Genomic DNA, 24471 nt, shown 5'->3' with positions numbered 1-24471 from the left:
GAGGGAAGACATCCCCTTGCAATGTGATGGACATGTTCTCATGTTGGAGGGAAGGCAACCCTTGCAATGTGATGGACATGTTATCATGTTGGAAGGAAGGCATCCCCTTGCAATGTGATGGACATGTTATCATGTTGGAAGGAAGGCATCCCCTTGCAATGTGATGGACATGTTATCATGTTGGAAGGAAGGCATCCCCTTGCAATGTGATGGACATGTTGCCTAGGAAGCAGTGTAGGATGAGAAGGAGGTTTATATATATAATTACAAGAAATCACAGGAGAAATTCCAATTGAGGCTCTTAAAGGTCCTGATGAAATGGGTTGCCCCGTGAAACGTGTAGACCATTGCATCAACCTCACGTTTCACAGAATACAATATACTGTATTTTACTGGACACTTTTTGTGTATATGTGCAGTGAGTACTTTTTAATGTACTTTTCCAATAAATATTTGATATGAATTTTTTCGAGGCATAATCAAAGTCCCATTTAATTTATTCTTGGTGTTTGGTTGTAAAGTTTTTGTATTTCCTTTCATTTTTTATCTCATGGACATGGCCACTTAGACCAATAAAATGAGATTCTCCCCAAAGAGGACTTATCACCAGATAGCTCCCATCTCCAGAGAGAACCCAACCCTTTAAAAAACTGTACATTTTTTGTTTATTTTAGTCTCTGACCTGGTAAAACGAACTTCGCAGATATTACACATGTAAGGCTTTTCTCCTGTATGGGTCCGCATGTGCCGCGGAAGCTTCCCAGCTCCCATAATGACCTTGTGACATATGGGACATTGTTGGGAGGCCTTCGGCTTGATCTTCCTCTCTTCTTCCAAAGGCCATGGAGGAAACATGCCCAGATGTGCGGCACTCAGAAAGCTTAGGTAAGCACTATAATCCATTTCGGCCTTGATCTGCCCAAAATGTTTGGTGGAATGCTCAAGAAACATATCCTTGAAGAAGTCTGTAGGAAATGGTAGAGCTGGGATCTCTACATTCTCCTCCTCTTCTTTAATTTTCCTGTCCTTGATCACAAGATCCAGGGGTCCGGTGTCTACTGGCTGTTCTTGGACTTGGGAGAAGTTCACCAGATCACCATTCCAGAGCTGCGGAAAGAAACCAGGAACAAAGTGGGAAATGGGTGGCCTTTTCTCTGCTGTGCTTTTTGGGTAAAGGTTTTCACTCAACAGTGACTTGATTGAAAAGTCTTTAATGGCACTTTGGTGGCCAGAAGAACTGTTGGTGGAAGTGTAATGGGTTGACAGGTCCTTCTGAGTTTCACGGTAAGATTCCTCAGTTTCATCGGACTCCGGTTGGCTTTGGTTGAAGCTGGTTTCCTGAATATCCATTCGATTTTCCTGGTCAACAAAGTCTTTGGTCTCATCTTCTTCATCATCATCTTCATCATCATCTTCTTCCTTCTCATCATCATCCTCCTCACCGTCTCTCGGCGTCTCCAATATCTCCAGGCACACGTTAATGATACATTGGATCTCCAGCATTTCAGCAGCGTCGAGAATATGTTTAACATTGGACGTTGTGATGGTGAGTGTGGATGTGTAAGCAAACTCTAATATGGCGGAGAATGCATCTGGCTTGACAAAGTCGATCTCGTAGATGTAAGGCTGGTCCGCCATGGAGCCAGTGGTGAAGAGTTTCTTGAAATATTGACTGCAGGCTGCGAGCACCGACCTGTGCGTCCTGTACTCCTGATCTTGTATGATAAGGATCACATCGCAGAGAAGGCCGTCCTGCCTTTGTTGGTTTAGCCCACATAAGATATCACTGCTATGGTTCGGGAATGGTATACCGATCAGGTCTTCGTCCGTACTGGCCATGTTCTCATATGTAGTCCTGGAAAAGAACATATTCAGCGTCAGTGCACAGGCAGAGTATTCGAGGAACTATCTGCTCAATAATTTACAATGCCTAATGCAAATCTGGAACATAAAGTAATTGGAAAAAGCAGTAGCTTTAGCAGACAGTGGACTACATAAGCCCTCAGTTGTTGCTTTTTACTTTATTCTGTCGCCACTGAAAGCATTCATTACAATTAAACACTGATACCTAATCTAACACCTAAAATTATCCTTTAACACTTATCCCAGGAGCATACGTATAGGGGTCCCAGGGGTTGCAATTTTGGACCCGGCCCCATGCTCCAGGGTGCCCGTATGGCCACCTGTACACCTGGATAGGAGGGGCCATGTTCTCCCTGTGCCTGCGTGGGTTTCCTCCCATGCTCCAAAGACATGTTGTAGGTTAATTGGATCCAGTCTAAATTGGCCCCAGTATGTGAATGTAAGTTAGGGACTTTAGATTGTACGCCCCTTGAGGGTTATATATGTAAAGCGCTGCATACATTGACTGCAGTATATAAGTACCCGTAATAATAAAAGAAAGCTCTATTTGTGTGGAAAAAAAATTATATAAATTTCATTTGGGTGCAGTGTTGCATGACTGTGCAATTACCAGTTAGAGCAAAAAAAATAGCCTGGTCATGAAGGAGGTAAAAGCTTCAAAGTGGTTGAAGAAATTATCTGCTGATACTACCATGAAGGTCCTTGTTCAGGCACTTCATGTTATAGGGTAACAACACTCTGTTGCCTTGATGAAGGGGTCCTCTGTGGCCCCTATGCTGTACAAGTGGACACTTCCTGGTTGCTATCTTCTGATAATCTGACACCCCTTGACTAATGCTCCGTTCATGTCTCCCAGTTGTCACCATGTCACATAAGCTTCCAAAGGAGATCACAACACAATTTTCACAAGCATGGTCTACTGTTGTCACCATCTGGAAATCCTCCCTGAGAAATGACACCTATCCATCACTGGAGTCACATTGAAAAGAAGTGGCTGCAAAGAGGCTGCATTAGATCAGCAGGACTGAAAGCCAACAAAACACCTTGAGAAGAGGAGCTTAAGGGGGGGGGTATGATCTCCATGTATAATACATAAGGGGGGATATGATCTCCATGTATAATACATAAGGGGGGATATGATCTCCATGTATAATACATAAGGGGGGATATGATCTCCATGTATAATACATAAGGGGGGGATATGATCTCCATGTATAATACATAAGGGGTATATGATCTCCATGTATAATACATAAGGGGTATATGATCTCCATGTATAATACATAAGGGGGGATGTGATCTCCATGTATAATACATAAGGGGGGATGTGATCTCCATGTATAATACATAAGGGGGGATATGATCTCCATGTATAATACATAAGGGGGGATATGATCTCCATGTATAATACATAAGGGGGGATATGATCTCCATGTATAATACATAAGGGGGGATATGATCTCCATGTATAATACATAAGGGGGGATATGATCTCCATGTATAATACATAAGGGGGGGATATGATCTCCATGTATAATACATAAGGGGGGATATGATCTCCATGTATAATACATAAGGAGGGATATGATCTCCATGTATAATACATAAGGGGGATATGATCTCCATGTATAATACATAAGGGGGGATGTGATCTCCATGTATAATACATAAGGGGGATATGATCTCCATGTATAATACATAAGGGGGGATATGATCTCCATGTATAATACATAAGGGGGGATATGATCTCCATGTATAATACATAAGGGGGGATATGATCTCCATGTATAATACATAAGGGGGGATATGATCTCCATGTATAATACATAAGGGGGGGATATGATCTCCATGTATAATACATAAGGGGGGATATGATCTCCATGTATAATACATAAGGGGGGATATGATCTCCATGTATAATACATAAGGGGGGATATGATCTCCATGTATAATACATAAGGGGGATATGATCTCCATGTATAATACATAAAGGGGGATATGATCTCCATGTATAATACATAAGGGGGGATATGATCTCCATGTATAATAAGGGGGGATATGACCTCCATGTATAATACATAAGGAGGATATGATCTCCATGTATAATACATAAGGGGGGATATGATCTCCATGTATAATACATAAGGGGGGATATGATCTCCATGTATAATAAGGGGGGATATGATCTCCATGTATAATACATAAGGGGGATATAATCTCCATGTATAATACATAAGGGGGGATATGATCTCCATGTATAATACATAAGGGGGGATATGATCTCCATGTATAATACATAAGGGGGGATATGATCTCCATGTACAATACATAAGGGGGATATGATCTCCATGTACAATACATAAGGGGGATATAATCTCCATGTATAATACATAAGGGGGGATATGAGCTCCATGTATAATACATAAGGGGGGATATGATCTCCATGTATAATACATAAGGGGGGGATATGATCTCCATGTATAATACATAAGGGGGATATGATCTCCATGTATAATACATAAGGGGGGGGGATATGATCTCCATGTATAAATACATCAGTGGTTCATATAGTGAACTCAGTGTAGAGCTATTCACCCTGAGGTCATCACAGAGGACAAGGGGGCGCTCTTTACGTCTGGAGGAAAAGAAATTTCATCTCCAAACATGGAAAGGTTTCTTCACAGTAAGAGCTGTGAGAATGTGGAATAGACTCCCTCAAGAGTTGGTTGTGGCCAGCTCAGTGGATTGCTTTAAAAAAGTCCTGGATTGTTTCTTGGATACACAGAATATAACTGGATATAACATTTATAGGTAAAGTTGATCCAGGGAATATCCGATTGCCTCTCGGGGGATCAGGAAGGAATTTTTTCCCTGCAGGAGCAAATTGGATCATACTTTGCTATTTTTTTTTGCCTTCCTCTCTATCAACTGTGGGTGTAGGATTATAACTTTTTTTTTTTAATGGTTGAACTGGATGGACTTTTGTCTTTTTTTCAGCCAGACTAACAATGTAACTATAATCAAAAAAGTATTTTATTGAGGAAACAAATTCCCATTGTGTGACACATAATACTTTTGCAAAATCAATGCCATTCAGTTAAAGTTTACATCTACTTTAAACAAGCTGATCTGATTTTTATAATACTAATAATAATAATAATATTAATAATTTATTTTATTACTATATAAATGAGCTAAAGGGAAGGGTTTTCATAGCTGCCTAGATGATGGTCTTCCTGTACATCACAGTTTCCTCTATTGGGCCAGAAATGCATTTATTTCTCCTTGTCTTCTGTGCGGAGGCTGAATATCGGGGAAGGTTGTTTAATGGAATTTTCATGCTGAGAAAGCCTCATCTTTGCTCATGGAAGATCAATGCGAAGAGCGGGCCTTACCACTATCCCTCCCCTCCTCCCACACACAGCGGGTGAAAGGAGGACGAGCGGGGCCATGGGAAAAGAGATGTGCGCAAATATCACACCACAGCTGCTGGAAGCCACCAACATCCTACCCCTGGTACACAATGCCAATGTCCTTGACTTCCAAGAAAGGTCCCAATTTTTCTCTATGTTGGTTGTCATCTATCCAGGTATAGTAGTCAGTCACATTCGGCTGGACTTGTTCTGTAATGTTGAAGTCATTTTGCAGCTTATCCAAGCCACTTCTTCAGATCTAATGGGTGTCAGGACGATCAACTCCATTAACTCTGATAAGGGGCCAGTTCAGTTCTTTTATGATGTCCTAAATCCCCCAACTTTTCGAAAAGTAAGAATTGTATCTCATGTCTTTGAACTTGAACAAAGGTCATCAAACCTGAAGAAGTGAGTTTTAATGCTGTGACATTGTTGCCATGTATTAGTATGGTGTAGTGGAAGGGCTTGACCCAGACACAACATTTCTGAAGGTGTCAGGATTATAAATTGCTGTCTCCTATAATGCAAGAAACATAGGCAAAAATGGCAACTGACCATAGCATGTGATCATAAAAGTTCCTTCATTTTTCTTCTAATAGTTTTTATTTATTACAACTTAGTAAAGTGCAACACACTGGATACAAAAAACTGTGTTTCCCTGTGTAGCACTACTTCCTTAGTAGTCGCTGAGTTTTAGGTCCCCCTATAGTCCTGCACAGCCAGGCAACATGCATTTTCTTCCCCACTTGCATACTGGAGTCAGTAAACAGTCCTTGATCTTGTTTTTTTTTTAAGGGGTATTGAGCTTGGATGGAGTTGAGGGGTATATGGGATGCCCAAGGAAACTGCAACTTGAGGACAACTCCTTAGCAGCTATGTACAAGTCCACTGACAGAGATTCTCTTCTTGGAAAGCTCTCCAGCTCTCCTGGTGTACCACCTCAGACCCCAGATGGATTCTCCTCTTCACCCAGCTGCCTGAGGGAATCCCTGGGCAAGGGGACTTGGAATCTGCCACTATTAAATCAACAGTCACAAATGGGGGCTAGTCAGGGTTCCCACCAAAATGCCCTCTTCCCTTATCTGGCCCAGGGGGTGTGGGATTACTCACTCAGTCCTCTCCTGTAAGCTTGTGGGTTGGTGGCTGTCTTCAGGGCTTACACTGGACTGGCTCCTTCCCTGCTTCCCAGGCTGTCCTCTCTCAGTGGATTGAAAGATCCTCCCTTCCAGCTCCTGCCTGCAGGCATGCCCCTCTCCTGGGCCCCCTTCCAGGCTCCACACTCCGACCTTCACTCCATCTTCCACCCAACACTACTCCCTTACTGAGCAGGCTCGATCATATTTAAGGGCTGTCCTGGCCCCATGCTTAGCCTTCTGCTTGGGAATTAGCCAAGATCCCTTAACTATGCAGATCAGCCCCTCTTTGCCCCCACCCACTGCCTTCTAGAAACTTTTCAGGCTTCTAGAGCAGGGGGAGGTATCAGGGAACTGACCTGCAGAGCCCCCAGCCCTGACCTAAAGTGAACCTGGCTGACTCACACCAGGCTGCTATCCAGCCTCTAGCTAAAATATACCTATCTAGCTCCCCCTGGCTAACTAGAAGGGCGCTGAACCTGCATTGAAAAGGTACTTACAATATAGAAAGAAAGACACTCACAATATATCCTCTCAAAAACATAGTTGGGTACACAGATGAATCATAGTACAGCGGGTGAGTGAGCAAGCCCGGCCAAGCAAGTGGCCACAATTTCTCAGCCATCTGAGAGTTGAGGTTGCTGGAGCTCGACCATCCATTTCCTAGCCATGAGTTAAAGGGAATACCACTACCAGGAAAAAGAAAATCTTCTATGTAAGTTGCTGTTATAGAGCTTCAAGAACTTATCAACAACCGATACATAGAAAAAATAAACACGATGCAACACAAATATGGAGGACATGCGTCTCTCTTAGGAACCTTAGGCACAACCCACAATAGTAAGGATAGGGTAAGAAAGGAAGAAAAAGAAAGGAAAGAAGAAGAGAATGAGTCACTGATTGACTGCCCATCCACTCCAGGCACGCTACTGCAGTAAAGGAATTATCATGTGTCTCCTGACAAATATTTATACCAGGGGCCCCAGGTTTTGTCAAAGTGTTTTAGTTTATCATTTAGTTTTGCAGAAAGACGCTCATTAACCGTGATCTAGGACAGTTTGGTCATAATCAGGTCGATTGGAATTGTGGTTCTGAAAGCTCCCTTTAGGCAGATTTAAAGAACAAAAATAACAAACATGTCCTACTTACCTGCTCTGTGTAATGGTTTTGCACAGAGCAGCCCTGATCCTCCTCTTCTCGGGTCCCCTGTTGGCGTTCCTGGCCCCTCCCTCTTGCCAAGTGCCCCCAGAGCATGCAGCTTGCTATGGGGGCACCCAAGCAGGTTCACTCTCGGGCTGCTGCTCTGGGTGACCATTCACGTACAAAGCGCAGCTCGGCCCTGCCTCTCTCTCTTCTCATTGGCTCACTGGCTGTGGTTGATAGTAGCTGCTGCCTCAACCAATGAGGAGGGAAAGAACTGGTAGTGCACATTGCTGGATCGAGAGGGGGCTCAGATAAGTATTGGGGGGGTTGCTGTGCACAGAAAGTTTTTTCACCTTCATGCCAGAGCTTGTTTTTTAAAGTTAAACTGTATTTGGCAAAGCAACCCTTTCATTTTAGCGCCTTCCTATGAGAACCTAATCACCTTTCCTTTATTCTCTCCATTTGTGAAAAGAGACAGCTTTGTGTGAGCTGCAACTCCTGACGTAGAGCTTACATGGGTGTAAGGACTTCTCTGCTTCCATGTAATAGGTGTGAATGCCTGAACAGCCAACCACCAAGCACCAGAGCCATCAAATGGGAAGAAGGAGAGTGAGTCACGAAATCCACAATACCCAGAAGTACCAGGTATTCTCTTCACTCCTGGCACATGAATGGAGCCATGGGGTAGCAAAGGGAAGACAAAAACCAAATGTGCTGGTGGTGGGGCCACCAATAAAGTAAACTTCTATTTTACTGCTACATGTCTCCTGTAGTAAGCTCCTGGGCACAAAATTCTACGGAGTGGTAGAACTACAAGTTTCCTTTAATAGTGGCCCCACCACCAGCACATACAACACTCACCTTCCCTTTGGTACCCCACTGTTTCATTCAGCTGCCAGGAACTAAGAGAAAGTCCTGGTACTTCTTGGTATTGTGGATCATGAGTCAACCACTCCGTAGAATATTTACTGCCACCTGTATTCTGTAGTAGGCTCCTGGTCACAAAATTCTACTCATCTAGACGTACCAGGACTTTCCCTTTGCTTCTGGCAGCTGAATGAAACAGTGTGGTAGCAAAGGGAAGGCAAGTGTTGAATGTGCTGGTGGTGGGGCCAACATTAAAGTAAACTTGTAGCTTACTGCCACATGTCTACTACAGTAAGCTTCTAGACACATGATCAACAATACCCAGAAGTACCAGGACTTTCTCTTTGGTCCTGGCAGCTGAACAAAACTCTGGGGTAGTAAAGGGAAGGCAAGTTCTGTATGTGCTGGTGGTGGGGCCAACATTAAAGTAAACTTGTATTTTACTGCCGCATGTATTGTATAGTAAGCTCCTGGTCACAAAATTCTACAGAGTGGTTGACTCATGATCAACAATACCCAGAAGTACCATGGCTTTCTCTTAGTTCCTGGCAGCTGAACGAAACAGTGGGGTAGCAAAGAGAAGACGAAGATTGTATTTGCTGGTGGTGGGATCACTATTAAAGGAATCTTCTATTTCACTGCCACATGTATTCTATAGTAAGCTCCTGGTCACAAAATTCTACTCATCCAAAAGAACCACGACTTTCCCTTTGCTTCTGGCAGCTGAATGAAACAGTGGGGTAGTAAAGGGAAGGCGAGTGTTGTATGTGCTGGTGGTGGGGCCAACATTAAAGTAAACTTGTAATTTACTGCCACATGTCTATTATAGTAAGCTTCTGGTCACAAAATTCTACAGAGTAGCTGACACGTGACCCACAATACCCAGAAGTACCAGGGCTTTCTCCTAGTTCCTGGCAGCTGAACAAAACTATGGGGTAGTAAAGGGAAGGTGAGTGTTGTATGTGCTGGTGGTGGGGCCAACATTAACGTAAACTTGTAGTTTACAGTCACATGTCTCCACAATACCCAGAAGTACCAGGACTTTCTCTTTGGTTCTAGCAGCTGAATGAAACAGTGGGGTAGCAAAGGGAAGACGAGTGTTGTATGTGCTGGTGGTGGGGCCACTATTAAAGTTACCTTATATTTTACTGCTGCATGTCTTCTGTAGTAGGCTCCTGGTCACACAATTCTACTCATCTAGACGTACCAGGACTTTCCCTTTGCTTCTGGCAGCTGAATGAAACAGTGGGGTAGCAAAGGGAAGGCAAGTGTTGCATGTACTGGTGGTGGGGCCACTATTAAAGGAATCTTCTATTTTACTGCCACATGTATTCTATAGTAAGCTCCTGGTCACAAAATTCTACAGAGTGGCTGACACATGATGGACAATACCCAGAAGTGCCAAGACTTTCTCTTTGGTCCTAGCAGCTGAACAAAACTATGGGGTAGTAAAGGGAAGGCAAGTTCTGTATGTGCTGGTGGTGGGGCCACTATTAAAGGAATCTTCTATTTTACTGCCACATGTATTCTATAGTAAGCTCCTGGTCACACAATTCTACAGAGTGGCTGACACATGATTCACAATACCCAGAAGTACCAGGACTTTCTCTTAGTTCCTGGCAGCTGAATGAAACAGTGGGGTACCAAAGGGAAGGTGAGTGTTGTATGTGCTGGTGGTGGGGCCAACATTAAAGGAAACGTGTATTTTACCGCCATGTGTCTCCCATCGTAGGCTCCTGGTCACAAAAGGCTACAGAGTGAATGACCCATCGCAACAGGAGAAAAAAAAATCAGAATTCCTATTGAATATTTATGAAAAGTGAAAGCTGAAAAGTCCCCAGAAGTAGCAGGTATTTATCTTCAATCCTGGAGGCTGAACAGAGCTGCTGTGTAGTAAATCCTGAAGTGGGTGGGGCCTGGTGGGCTCTTCTCTGATGTGATCACTGATACTTTTACAAAGTAATGTCAGGGTTTGCAAAGGCATTTAGTGCACATAAACTGGATTTAATTCAATTAGGGCTGTTGAGAAATATATTTATTTGAAAGTTTTTGTGTCCAGAGTTCAGCTTTAAAATGTACCAAACCAAAACACTTGAGCCAATTTACACTGCTGCAAATGTTCCTGTAATGTCAAAGGTTTAAGGATGAATTCCAGGTAGATGTTAAAGACCCGAATTAAAGTTGCCCTGTACTCTTTAAAACTATATTAAGTATATTTTTTTAAAATGTAAGCAGTGTAAGTACCTAAATTTAACCTGGTCTCAGTCTCATGTAATCCGCTGTACAGCAGAGCTCAGACTGGGGAAGAGAGAAGTAGCACAAGGAGCCATGCAGGTGTTGCACAGAGCATGCTGACAGGATGAGAGAGCAGAGTGGATATACACATCAGTGGGCTGCTTCTTCTTTCATTGTCCAATCACAGGGTGGGGACGTGTAAGTGGAAGTGAAACTGCAACAAATAAAGATCAGGACTAAATTCTCAGAAATACAAATCCTTTGGCAGGTGTCCCCTAAACTCTCTACCCGTCTACTGTCATCTGAACCAGGTTGGTGACAAAAGGTATCTAATGTTTATGAGCCTTCTAATAGTAACAGCATACGACAAGTCATAATCATTGAATTTAGGACAGTCCTGGATGTGGACAGCCAATAGGAAGAAGACATCTGCAGATCAATATTTAATTGAGGACGTGGACAGGATGCTGTATATTCCATATATACAGAAAACATTAATTGACAAAAGGTGCTGGGCCTGGAGGCACTGCCCTGGTTAACCTTGATATAGTGCCGATCGATACAGCAATAAAAATATCTTAGTCTCCTCTACAATCCTATAAAGACGGTAAAAAAAAGTAATTGTTTTGTTAATCTTCGGCTGTGTCATCCTCTGGAGGAACATTCATTGTTACCTCGCAGGAGAATTGCACTTCAACTGGCCACTGCGAAACATCACATTAATAAAAGCAGAAAACTATTTATCCAATCAGCACAGATTATGGAAGACCAGATACATGGGAGGGTACATGGGAGGGTACATGGGAGGATACATGGGAGGGTACATGGGAGGATACATGGGAGGGTACATGGGAGGGTACATCGGAGGGTACATCGGAGGGTACATGGGAGGATACATCAGAGGGTACATGGGAGGATACATGGGAGGGTACATGGGAGAATACATGGGAGGATACATGGGAGGGTACATGGGAGGGTACATCAGAGGGTACATGGGAGGGTACATGGGAGGGTACATGGGAGGGTACATCAGAGGGTACATGGGAGGGTACATGGGAGGGTACATGGGAGAATACATGGGAGGATACATGGGAGGGTACATGGGAGGATACATGGGAGGGTACATGGGAGGGTACATCAGAGGGTACATGGGAGGGTACATGAGAGGGTACATCAGAGGGTACATGAGAGGGTACATGGGAGGGTACATCAGAGGGTACATGGGAGGATGCATGGGAGGGTACATCAGAGGGTACATGGGAGGGTACATGGGAGGATGCATGGGAGGGTACATGAGAGGGTACATGGGAGGGTACATGGGAGGATACATGGGAGGGTACATGGGAGGGTACATGGAAGGGTACATGGGAGGGTACATGGGAGGATACATGGGAGGGTACATGGAAGGATACATGGGAGGGTACATGGGAGGGTAGATGGGAGGGTACATGGGAGGATACATAGGAGGGTACATGGGAGGGTACATGGGAGGGTACATAGGAGGGGGGATTACAATGACAGAGAGAACAAGGTTTAAATAAGGTGGAAAGTTAAAATAAAACTAGCAGCAGCTTTCACTAGGGACCCATTTACAAAGTAGCAGTATGGCCGAATTTTGCCCAAGGCACCTTTTTTCAAAAATGATATTCTTCAGCACCATTACAAAGTACCTTATATCACATGTCCCCTTACATCCCGTATCCCCATCAGAGTGCCCCCTTACATCCCGTGTCCCCATCAGAGTGTCCCCTTACATCAGGTGTCCCCATCAGAGTGTACCCTTACATCCCGTGTCCCCATCAGAGTATCCCCTTACATCCTGTGTCCCCATCAGAGTGTCCTCTTACATCAGGTGTCCCCTTACAACCCTGTGTCCCCATCAGAGTGTCCTCTTACATCCCATGTCCCCATCAGAGTGTCCTCTTACATCCTGTGTCCCCATCAGAGTGTTCCCTTACATCAGGTGTCCCCATCAGAGTGCCCCCTTACATCCTGTGTCCCCATCAGAGTGTCCCCTTACATCTCGTGTCCCCATCAGAGTGCCCCCTTACATCCTGTGTCCCCATCAGAGTGTTCCCTTACATCAGGTGTCCCCATCAGAGTGTTCCCTTACATCCTGTGTACCCATCAGAGTGTCCCCTTACATCTCGTGTCCCCATCAGAGTGTCCCCTTACATCTCGTGTCCCCATCAGAGTGTCCCCTTACATCCTGTGTCCCCATCAGAGTGTTCCCTTACATCCTGTGTCCCCATCAGAGTGTCCCCTTACATCAGGTGTCCCCATCAGAGTGTCCCCTTACATCAGGTGTCCCCATCAGAGTGTCCTCTTACATCAGGTGTCACCATCAGAGTGTCCCCTTACATCAGGTGTCCCCATCAGAGTGTCCCCTTACATCCTGTGTCCCCATCAGAGTGTTCCCTTACATCAGGTGTCCCCATCAGAGTGTCCCCTTACATCCTGTGTCCCCATCAGAGTGTTCCCTTACATCAGGTGTCCCCATCAGAGTGTCCCCTTACATCAAGTGTCCCCATCAGAGTGTCCCCTTACATCCTGTGTCCCCATCAGAGTGTCCCCTTACATCCCATGTCCCCATCAGAGTGTCCCCTTACATCCTGTGTCCCCATCAGAGTGTTCCCTTACATCAGGTGTCCCCATCAGAGTGTCCCCTTACATCCCATGTCCCCATCAGAGTGTCCCCTTACATCCTGTGTCCCCATCAGAGTGTTCCCTTACATCAGGTGTCCCCATCAGAGTGTCCCCTTACATCCCATGTCCCCATCAGAGTGTCCCCTTACATCCTGTGTCCCCATCAGAGTGTTCCCTTACATCAGGTGTCCCCATCAGAGTGTCCCCTTACATCCCATGTCCCCATCAGAGTGTTCCCTTACATCAGGTGTCCCCATCAGAGTGTCCCCTTACATCCCATGTCCCCATCAGAGTGTCCCCTTACATCCTGTGTCCCCATCAGAGTGTTCCCTTACATCAGGTGTCCCCATCAGAGTGTCCCCTTACATCCCATGTCCCCATCAGAGTGTCCTCTTACATCCTGTGTCCCCATCAGAGTGTCCTCTTACATCAGGTGTTGTACTCGTGCAAATGCTCAGATACCCAAAACCAGGGACGGGACAAGAGGTGGACGAGAGGGCCGGCTGCCCTGGGCGCAGTGGTTCATTGTAGGGATGGGGGCACCCCCCTTCTGTTCCAAGCAGGGGCGGACTGACCATTTGGGCCCTTGGGCACTGCCCGAGGGCCCAGGGTCAGTAGGGGGCCCCATGGGATGCCCCTAGTACCTTTCATAGGCTTTTTTGGGTGTGGTTTGAGTTTGGGCAAGGACATAGGGGCCCCATGATCCCCTATTGCCCGGGGGCCCCATGAGTTGTCAGTCCGCCCCTGGTTCCAAGGCTGATAGGACTAGTGACAGCGGCATAGATTTTGACAAGCGAGTGACTTCTGGGCGTAGGATGCCCTAAGCTTGCCCATCATGAATGGGGGGGGATTCTGAATGGAGGGGGCAGTGTGGCATCTTTGCCCTGGGCGCTGGATGCCCTGTCCCAGCACTACCTACAACTTACACCTTTGCAGTGTGATCTGAGCCCATAAATGAATGGGTTTAAATCGCACTGCAAAGAATCGCATGTGATTTGAACAGGAATACGGTGCAATTCCGATCCGAGTCGCATGCGGTTTCCCGCACCACCGCTCTCCTGTGTGAAGGCTTGTCATTGTGACTTCAGCCTGGGTCCACACAGGAAAGCGGTGAGGGAAACCGCATGCGATTCGGTCAGGAATCACACCTCATTCCTATTCAAATCACGAGATTCTTTGCAGTGCGATTTGAGCCGCTTCATTTTGTACGGGCTCAAATCTCATCGCAAAGGTATCGAGAATTGTTATGAGCGAGTACCTGAGTACAAAGATCGCGACTCGTATTTCCCAGTAAAAAAAAAAAGGGATTGGTGCACCCCATGTATAAACCCCTGTTTGCATTTGTCAAGCGATTTGACAGTTCGAATCGCATGACAAGTCACACCCAATGATAGGCACTGGAGTCGCTTCGATTCCTGCACTACTTTTGGCGATTTTCGGGAGTGACTTGCATAGACCTCTGTGCACAACGTCGTACTGATGTCTCACAAGTCGCACAATTTCAAAGTCGTATTCATGGGTGAACCCAGGCTAACTGTACAAGCAGGGGCGGACTGACCATTTGGAAACTCGGGCACTGCCCGAGGGCCCGGGGTCAGTAGGGGGCCCCATGAGATGCCCCTGGTACCTTTTTCATAGACTTTTTTGAGTTTGGGCAAGGGCACAGGGGCCCCATGATCCTCTATTGCCCGGGGGCCCCATGAGCTGCCAGTCCGCCCCTGTGTACAAGACTATAGGGAAGGCTGGAGTTCACCTTGAAAAATACAGCTTTGGGTGAACGGGCCCTAATATTTATTTATTTATTTCAGGTACTTATATATCGCCGTCAATGTACTCCGCGCTTTACATATATATTGTACATTCACATCAGTCCCTAACCCTCAAGGGGCGTACAATCTAAGGTCCCTAACTCACACTCATACATACACATACTAGGGACAATTCAGACAGGAGCCAATTAACCTACCAGCATGTCTTTGGAGTGTGGGAGGAAACTGGAGTACCCGGAGGAAACCCACGCAGGCACAGGGAGAACATGCAAACTCCAGGCAGGTGGTGCTGTGGTTGGGATTCGAACCAACGCCCCTAGTACTGCCAGGCGGAAGTGCTAACCATTTAGCCACTGTGCTGGCCAAAGTACAAAGGTGGCAGTGAACAATTGGCGCAGGCCGAAACGTTAAATCCGAAACCAATGCGGTAACGGGGGGTGGGGGGGGGGGTAGCGGGGGGGGGGGAGGGTACCAGCGGTGGTGGTGCAAACCAGCGACCTTACACGCAACCCTCATTTGTTTCCAGTTTATTGAGATCTGTGTTCGCATAAAATAATACATTCCTCGCCTGAAATGATAATTGGGATTTCTGTTTTACGAGGTTTTTTTTTCTTTCGCAGCGCGTCGCCGATCGATCTCCTTGAAACGCACCGGTTTTAATAATGGTTGGAGGGCTGTTTTGCTGCCCGCTCTGTGTCTTGGCTGAAGGGTACAGCAAGAACAGGAGATGATATGAAATGCGGAGCACAGCCAGGAGGAGGAGGAGGCGTTGGAGCCGAGACAGGCAGAGACAGGAGGAGCTGGGGGGGGGGGACAGCCATTAACCCTCCACCTGCCAGGGCCATCCACACCAATGAAGGGCGCGTCCACCTTTCCCCGACATGCTGGACAATGAACTCAGGGACATGTATACCCAGCAACAGGGGTGGACTGACAACTCATGGGGCCCCCGGGCAATAGGGGATCATGGGGCCCCTGTGTCTTTGCCCAAACTCAAAAAAGCCTATGAAAAAGGTACCAGGGGCATCTCATGGGGCCCCCTACTGACCCCGGGCCCTCGGGCAGTGCCTTTTGGTGCGATTTACATAGACATCTGGGTCAGATGTTTTGCAAATCGCACCTGAAATCGGCAGTTCACACGACTTTGAAATCGTTCGCCTTCACTGTAAGTCACATGATTTCAAAGTCGGCTTGATGTGACCGGGGGGTTAGGTGTGTACCTAGGGAAAAGGGTCGCCTCTGGAAAATGTTTGGTACTGAAGTTGAGCACATGGGATACAGAGGCGGAGGCAGGGGCGGACTGACAACTCATGGGGCCCCCGGGCAATTGGGGATCATGGGGCCCCTGTGTCCTCACCCACACTCAAAACACACCCAAAAAAGCCTATAAAAGGTATCAGGGGCATTTATGGGGCCCCCTACTGACCCCGGGCCCTCGGGCAGTGCCTGAGTTTCCAAATGGTCAGTCTGCCCCTGCCCAGCAATCACCTTCTCCTCTTTACTCCCTTTGGGTCTATATACCATTGTAAGGTTATATCAGTGCGATGAGAAAAAAATCTGTTGATCCTGCCAGAAATCTTGTAAGCTGATAACTTCTTGTACTCTATTACAGTGCTGGCTGTTATCAGTGATGTTCTCAATTCACCTTGAGGACTACAGAACCCCCTCCCCTCCCCTGGGGGAGGTGCTCTGTAGTCCCAACACACTCCTTGTCCTAGGGCAGGGCTATAACCTGAGGGCCAAACCCGGTCTGCTGGATGCAGCTGGGGTCAGAGGCTGCTCACACAGGTCATCAGGTCAACCTATGATCTCTGCTTTCCTCCAACATGCACGGCTCCCCCTGCAGGATATCCAGGAGGCACAGGGATGGGGAAGAAGGGAAGACTCTGATAAAGATCCTGATATGTCTAATAGGGATCCTGATGTAAGGGGGGACTCTGATAGGGATCCTGATGTAAGGGGGGATTCTGACAGGGATCCTGATGTAAGGGGGGGACTCTGATAGGGATCCTGATGTAAGGGGGGACTCTGATAAGGATCCTGGTGTAAAGGAGGAGGTCTGATAGGAATCCTGATGTAAGGGAGGACTCTAATGGGGATCTTGATGTAAGGGGGGAATCTGATAGGGATCCTGATGTAAGGGGGACTCTGATAAGGATCCTGATGTAAGGGGGGACTCTGATAGGGATCCTGATGTAAAGGAGAGGGTCTGATAAGGATCCTGATGTAAGGGAGAGGGTCTGATAGGGATCCTGATGTAAGGGGTACTCTGATAGGGATCCAGATGTAAGGGGGGGCTCTGATAGGGATCCTGATGTAAGGGGGACTCTGATAGGGATCCTGATGTAAGGGGGGGGGTTCTGATAGGAACCCTGATGTAATGGAGACTCTCGTAGGGATCCTAATGTAAGGGGGGACTCTGATAGGGATCCTGATGTAAGGGGGGACTTAGATAAGGATCCTGATGTAAAGGGGTCTCTGATAGGGATCCTGAATTTAGGGAGGGGGTCTGATAGGGATCCTGATGTAAGGGGGGACTCTGATAGGGATCCTGGTGTAAGGGGGGCTCTGATAGGGATCCTGATGTAAGGGGGATTTTGATAGGGATCCTGATGTAAGGGGAACTCTGATAGGGATCCTGATGTAAAGGAGGGGGTCTGATAGGGATCCTGATGTAAGGGGGGACTCTGATAGGGATCCTGGTGTAAGGGGGGGCTCTGATAGGGATCCTGATGTAAGGGGGACTCTGATAGGTATCCTGATGTAAGGAGAGGGGGTTCTGATAGGAACCCTGATGTAAAGGGGACTCCGATAGGGATCTCACTGTAAGGGGGACTCTGATAGGGATCCTGATGTATGGGGGGGCTCTGATAGGAATTCTGATGTAAGAGGGACTCTGATGGGGATCCTGATGTAAGGGGAGGGGGTTCTGATAGGAACTCTGATGTAAAAGGGACTCTGATAGGGATCTCAATGTAAAGGGGACTCTGATAGTGATCCTGATGTATGGAGGGGGGGAGGACTCTGAGGGAAACCTTACGGTATGGGGAACTCTGATGTAAGGGGGGACTCTGATAGGGATCCTGATGTAAGGGGGGTTCTGATAGTTATCCTGATGTAAGAGGGACTGTAATGGGGACCTTGATGAAAGGGGGACTCTGAGGGAAACCTTGAGGTAAGAAGGATTTTGATGTAAGGACTCTAATGGAGACCTTAAGGTATGGGGGACTCTGATGTAAGAAGAGATTCTAATAGGAATTCTGTTGTAAAAGAGGACCCTGATTGGGACCTTGATGTAAGGGGGGACTCTGACCTAATGGGTACTTCGATAGGGATCCTGATGTATGGGGGACTCTCATGGGGACCATGATGTAAGGGGGGACTCTGATGTATAAATGGTTCTGATGTAAGGGGGGACCTGATGAAGGAGGACTCTGAAGGGGACCTTGATGTATAGGAGACACTTATAGAGTCTCTGATGTAAAGGAACTCTGATGTTAGGGGAGACCCTGATAGGGATCCTGATGTAAGGGGGGCATTGATGGGGAGCCCAATGTAAAAGGGGGCGCTGATGTAAAGGGGACTCTGGAGGGGACCATGATGTAAAGGGGACACTGATGGGGGGGGCTGATGTAAGGGGGCTCTGATGTAAGGGGGGACACTGATAAGGATCCTGATGTAAGGGGGGATTCTGATAGGGATCCTAATGTAAGGGGGGAGGGGGCTCTGATAGGAACCCTGATGTAAAGGGGACTCTGATAGGGATCCGGATGTATGGGGGGACTCTGATAAGGATTCTGTCAAGTCGTTTGAAAGTCGGACCAAAGTAGTGCAGGATGCAGGTGCCTCTGATGAACTGTGCCTTGTAATGACAATATGATTGGCCAGGAAAAGGGAAACTCCGCCCACAGTGGAAGAAGGCAAAGCGACCTAAAGGACCACTAAAGCCGAGGACAGAAATGTGATCTATTGCAGCTTGCCAGTCCTTAGATGTGGTGGCTGCATTCGTTTTCTGCTTCTTCCAGAAAATACCCGCGGATCCTGCCACAAGTTCTCTGTCCTGGTCACTTCCTCTTATCCTTCCTTTATAAACGACTAATCCCATCAGTCCTCGCATCATAGAGATGAACAGAGGCAGACGTGTGTGAGTGACAACCACGGCTCCCTCAGTAGTGGGGTATGAGCGTAGCCGCACAGGGAAGGAAGTGTTATTGCTGAGTGCATATGAAGGGAAAAGCCCTAAAAATTCCAAGTAAAGCACCCACCACATCCAAGGACTGCTATGCTGTAAGGGGTAACTCTTGGTTTTTGGTGCTTGATAAGGCTGCTTTTCCTTGCTCTGCCAGTCCTCAGGTGCAGCTTCCTCTCCAGCAAGGAGAACAGTGATCAGCTTTCTACCACTAGATGTCCCCACGTGTTTAGTTCTTTAATTGGACTCAAAATTCAAGAGAACTACTTCCTTTTGACCCCAGGCACAGCACCAGTGTGTCCTCTGCCATGGACTCCAGACACCATCTTGGGGGAGCCTGTGCCTGATTAGACGAAGAGTTCTCTCAAGAGAACTAATTCCCTTTTGGCCCTAGGCACAGTGTCTGTGGAGACCAGATATAGTGAATGCGGGGTCCGTGGAGAGCAGATATAATGAATGCAGGGTCCGGGGAGAGCGGATATAGTGAATGCAGGGTCCGGGGAGAGCGGATATAGTGAATGCAGGGTCCGGGGAGAGCGGATATAGTGAATGCAGGGTCCGGGGAGACCAGATATAGTGAATGCAGGGTCCGGGGAGACCGGATATAGTGAATGCAGGGTCCAAGGAGAGCGGATATAGTGAATGCAGGGTCCAGGGAGAGCGGATATAGTGAATGCAGGGTCCGGGGAGATCCAATATAGTGAATGCAGGGTCCGGGGAGACCGGATATAGTGAATGCAGGGTCCAAGGAGAGCGGATATAGTGAATGCAGGGTCCGGGGAGACCGGATATAGTGAATGCAGGGTCCGGGGAGATCCGATATAGTGAATGCAGGGTCCGGGGAGACCGGATATAGTGAATGCGGGGTCCGGGGAGAGCAGATATAGTGAATGCAGGGTCCGGGGAGAGCGGATATAGTGAATGCAGGGTCCGGGGAGAGCGGATATAGTGAATGCAGGGTCCGGGGAGAGCAGATTTAGTGAATGCAGGGTCCAGGGAGAGCAGATATAGTGAATGCAGGGTCCGGGGAGAGCGGATATAGTGAATGCAGGGTCCGGGGAGAGCGGATATAGTGAATGCAGGGTCCGGGGAGAGCGGATATAGTGAATGCAGGGTCCGGGGAGAGCGGATATAGTGAATGCAGGGTGCGGGGAGACCGGATATAGTGAATGCGGGGTCCGGGGAGACCAGATATAGTGAATGCGGGGTCCGGGGAGAGCAGATATAGTGAATGCAGGGTCCGGGGAGACCAGATATAGTGAATGCAGGGTCCAGAGAGACCGGATATAGTGAATGCGGGGTCCGGGGAGAGCAGATATAGTGAATGCAGGGTCTGGGGAGACCGGATATAGTGAATGCAGGGTCCGAGGAGAGCAGATATAGTGAATGCGGGGTCCGGGGAGAGCAGATATAGTGAATGCAGGGTCCGGGGAGACCAGATATAGTGAATGCAGGGTCCGGGGAGAGCTGATATAGGGAATGCAGGGTCCGGGGAGAGCGGATATAGTGAATGCAGGGTCCGGGGAGACCAGATATTGTGAATGCAGGGTCCGGGGAGACCGGATATAGTGAATGCAGGGTCCGGGGAGACCGGATATAGTGAATGCAGGGTCCGGGGAGACCGGATATAGTGAATGCAGGGTCCGGGGAGACCGGATATAGTGAATGCAGGGTCCGGGGAGACCGGATATAGTGAATGCAGGGTCCGGGGAGACCGGATATAGTGAATGCAGGGTCCGGGGAGAGCGGATATAGTAAATGCAGGGTCCGGGGAGACCGGATATAGTGAATGCAGGGTCCGGGGAGACCGGATATAGTGAATGCAGGGTCCGGGGAGACCGGATATAGTGAATGCAGGGTCCGGGGAGAGCAGATATAGTGAATGCGGGGCCCGGGGAGACCGGATATAGTGAATGCAGGGTCCGGGGAGACTGGATATAGTGAATGCAGGGTCTGGGGAGACCAGATATACTGAATGCAGGGTCCGGGGAGACCAGATATAGGGAATGCAGGGTCCGGGGAGACCAGATATAGTGAATGCAGGGTCTGGGGAGAGCGGATTTTGTGGTGCCGTTAACTTAACATACACACCAGCAGCGGTTCGCATGGACAAGGTGCGTTTGTGATGCGGTGCGGAAATCGCACAGAAACTGTTGCAAATTCTGCACCGCATCAGTCTGAACCCGGGCTCAGGCGCATGTCTAAGGGCCAGTTCGCACTGCATGCGTGATATGGTTGTCATAGTTCACATTCTGTGCAGTGCGATTTTAGCCGTACATTTTGTATGGTGCAAATCGTACCGCATCCATACCAAAAAGGTGCAGAACCCCGAGTTCACACATATGCGGTGCAGTATATTGCATGTGATGCACACAGGAACCGCACCGCATTCCTGTGCCAATCACATGCGATCTGTGTGCGGTGCAATTGGAACCATACATTATGTACGGCTCTAATCGCACCGCACCCACACCAGTCGTCCGCACTAGAATCAGATTGCACGGGTATTCACACCTAAGCGGGGGTGGACTGATCATTTGGAAACTCGGGCACTACCTGAGGGCCCGAGGTCAGTAGGGGGCCCTATGAGATGCCCCTGGTACCTTTTTTCATAGGCTTTTTTGACTTTGGGCAAGGACACAGGGGCCCCATGATCCCCTATTGCCCGGGGGCCCCATGAGTTGTCAGTCCGCCCCTGCACCTATGCGATCCGATTCTGCACATCGCAACGCGTTTTGCGGACCGATCTCTGGGCGCTGTGACCGTAACATACACACCCGCAGCGCTTCGCATGGACGGGGTGCGATTGTGATGCGGTGCGAAAATCGCACAGAAACTTTGTGAATTCCGCACCACATCAGTGTGATCCCGGGCTCAGTGTGCGCCTTTAGTGCTGCTTTCCACATTGAGCCAAGTCTTGGGAGGACTCACCCCCCTCCTCTCTGTCACCGGGCCAGGGGAAATTTAGATTCCCGTCCAAAGTGTCGCTAGCAGGAGAAACGCAAACTTCTCGAGGAAAAAAAAGAGGCCGGCGCGCTCAGCATGGAAGAAAAAAAAAGTGACGCCACCGGCGCAACGCTGCAAACACCCCCCTGAGCGCCTGATGAGCGTCTCCGGACATAAAGTATTTGGTGGGCGACCCCGGAGAACCGTAAATATTCTGTACCTTGGCGCCTACACGGAGGCTTCTCTCCCCATCGCCGAGCAGGACGCAGCGACTTGGCGATCATGGAGCGCAGCCCCTCGGCAGGCTGCGATCGGTCATCCACACACCCGCTCCCTGCAGACGGAGATCAGACAAGCTGGAACTTGGGTGTTTTTGGCTGGCAGCCCCCCCACCCCCGCCTGGCACGTCAGATTAGGAGGTGAGGAGACCCAGTCTTGTGTCTTCGTTCAGCACAGCGACTTTGGGGCCAAGAGCTGCGATTGTAAACCTAACAAGCCACACCCGGGACAAGATTCACGCACCGTCGCCAAGCTCAGAGCGCCGCCGCAGTGCCCGCGTACGTTTAACCCCCGCCTGCCCTCACATTTCCACCAGAGTTAAAAAGCCAGCCCTGGATTAACCCTTAGTCCAAGATCGCATGGATGCGGTTCTGTTTCTGTGCGATTTCCGATTCGCATCATAATCGCACCACGTTCATGCAAACCGCTGCGGGTGTTCACACCCATGCCAGGGGCGGACTGACTATTTGGAAACCCGGGCAGTGCCCAAGGGCCCGGGGTCAGTAGGGGGCCCCATGAGATGCCCCTGGTACCTTTTTCATAGGCTTTTTTGAGTTTGGGCAAGGACACAGGGGCCCCATGATCCCCTATTGCCCGGGGGTCCCAGGAGTTGTCAGTCCGCCCCTGACCCATGCGATCCGATTCTGGTGTGGTAAAAAAAAAAGGGGTGCTGAACTATTCTGGTGCAGATGCGGTGCGATCTGAGCCATACAAAATGTGAGGCTCAAATCGCACTGCACAAAATTTGCATGTGGTTGGCACAGGAATGCGGTGCAGGTCCTGTGTGAATCGCATGCGATGTGCCGCACCGCATCGGTGTGAACCCGGGCTACAAAGTGTACAGACGGCCAAAACCTTAGGGAAGGACTGGAACCTCTGCCAGGGTTTTATGGCCATCTGGGCAGTGCGGGGGCTTAGTGCTTCGCACCGGCCTCTCCGCTTTGTATCTTGGTCTGAACACCGTCTGCATGGAGTTTGCATGGGCCCTCCCACACTTCACAAAGGCGTGCTGGTAGGATAATTGGCCCTAATATGTGTGTGTGTGAGATCGGGACCCTAAGGCTCGGTTGCTGCGACTGATGTGCTTTCCGACACGTTTTGCATTTTTGAACACGTTTTTGATGCGTTTTGCATTTGTTTTGGGTTTTTTTCGTCAATAGGAAAGTATTGACTGTGATTCGACTTTGATGCGACTTTGGATGAATGGGACTTGGATGCGACTTTGGATGGGTGGGAATTGGATGCGACTTTGGATGGGTGGGACATAGATGCGACTTTGGATGGGTGGGAAATGGATGTAACTTTGAATGGGTGCGACTTAGATGCAACTTTTTTTTTTAAGCTAATAGGAAAGTATGACAGTTCTGTTCATGTAGTGCGACTTGGATGCAAATTTGAATGGGTGCGACTTGGATGCGACTTTGAGAGGGTGCGAATTGGATGCGACTTTGAATGGGTGCGACTTGGATGCAACTTTGGATGGGTGGGACTTGGATGAGGCTTTGGAAGGGTGGGGCTTGGATGACGAATTGGATGGGTGGGGCTTGGATGAGGCTTTGGATGGGTGCGACTTGGATGAGGCTTTGGATGGGTGGGGCTTGGATGAGGCTTTGGATGGGTGGGGCTTGGATGAGGCTTTGGATGGGTGGGGCTTGGATGAGGCTCTAGAAGGGTGGGGCTTGGATGAGGAATTGGATGGGTGGGGCTTGGATGAGGTTTTGGGTGGGTGGGACTTGGATAAGGCTTTGGATGGGTGGGACTTGGATGAGGCTTTAGAAGGGTGGGGCTTGGATGATGCTTTGGATGGGTGGGGCTTGGATGAGGCTTTGGATGGGTGGGGCTTGGATGAGGCTTTGGATGGGTGGGGCTTGGATGAGGCTTTGGATGGGTGGGACTTGGATGAGGCTTTGGATGGGTGGGGCTTGGATGAGGCTTTAGAAGGGTGGGGCTTGGATGACGAATTGGATGGGTGGGGCTTGGATGAGGCT

At 48.3% G+C, this 24471-nt stretch overlaps 1 protein-coding gene across 3 annotated transcripts in view; it reads right to left on the bottom strand.

The window, feature by feature from the left end:
* The window catches only part of ZBTB7C (zinc finger and BTB domain containing 7C), a 299891-nt gene that overhangs the window by 27648 nt on the left and 247772 nt on the right, over positions 1–24471 (bottom strand). The window contains exons 1-2 of one of the 3 annotated variants that reach the window (XM_089664084.1): positions 22425–22733; positions 683–1855 (exon numbers count right to left, since the gene is read on the bottom strand). In XM_089664084.1, the coding sequence (XP_089520210.1) occupies positions 683–1839 (1157 nt within the window). In that variant the 5' untranslated portion in view covers positions 1840–1855; positions 22425–22733. Of the gene's footprint in view, positions 1–682; positions 2133–22424; positions 22734–24471 lie in introns of those variants that run through there. The other 2 variants (XM_089664085.1, XM_089664083.1) reach the window with 2 other exon arrangements.

This window comes from Staurois parvus, unplaced genomic scaffold, assembly GCF_062004578.1.
Source record: "Staurois parvus isolate SC_StPar_1 unplaced genomic scaffold, SC_StPar_1.0 ptg001830l, whole genome shotgun sequence".
Taxonomy (NCBI): domain Eukaryota; kingdom Metazoa; phylum Chordata; class Amphibia; order Anura; family Ranidae; genus Staurois; species Staurois parvus.
The sequence above is the reverse complement of the archived record's forward strand: the minus strand, read 5'-3'. Positions and strand labels throughout refer to the sequence as shown.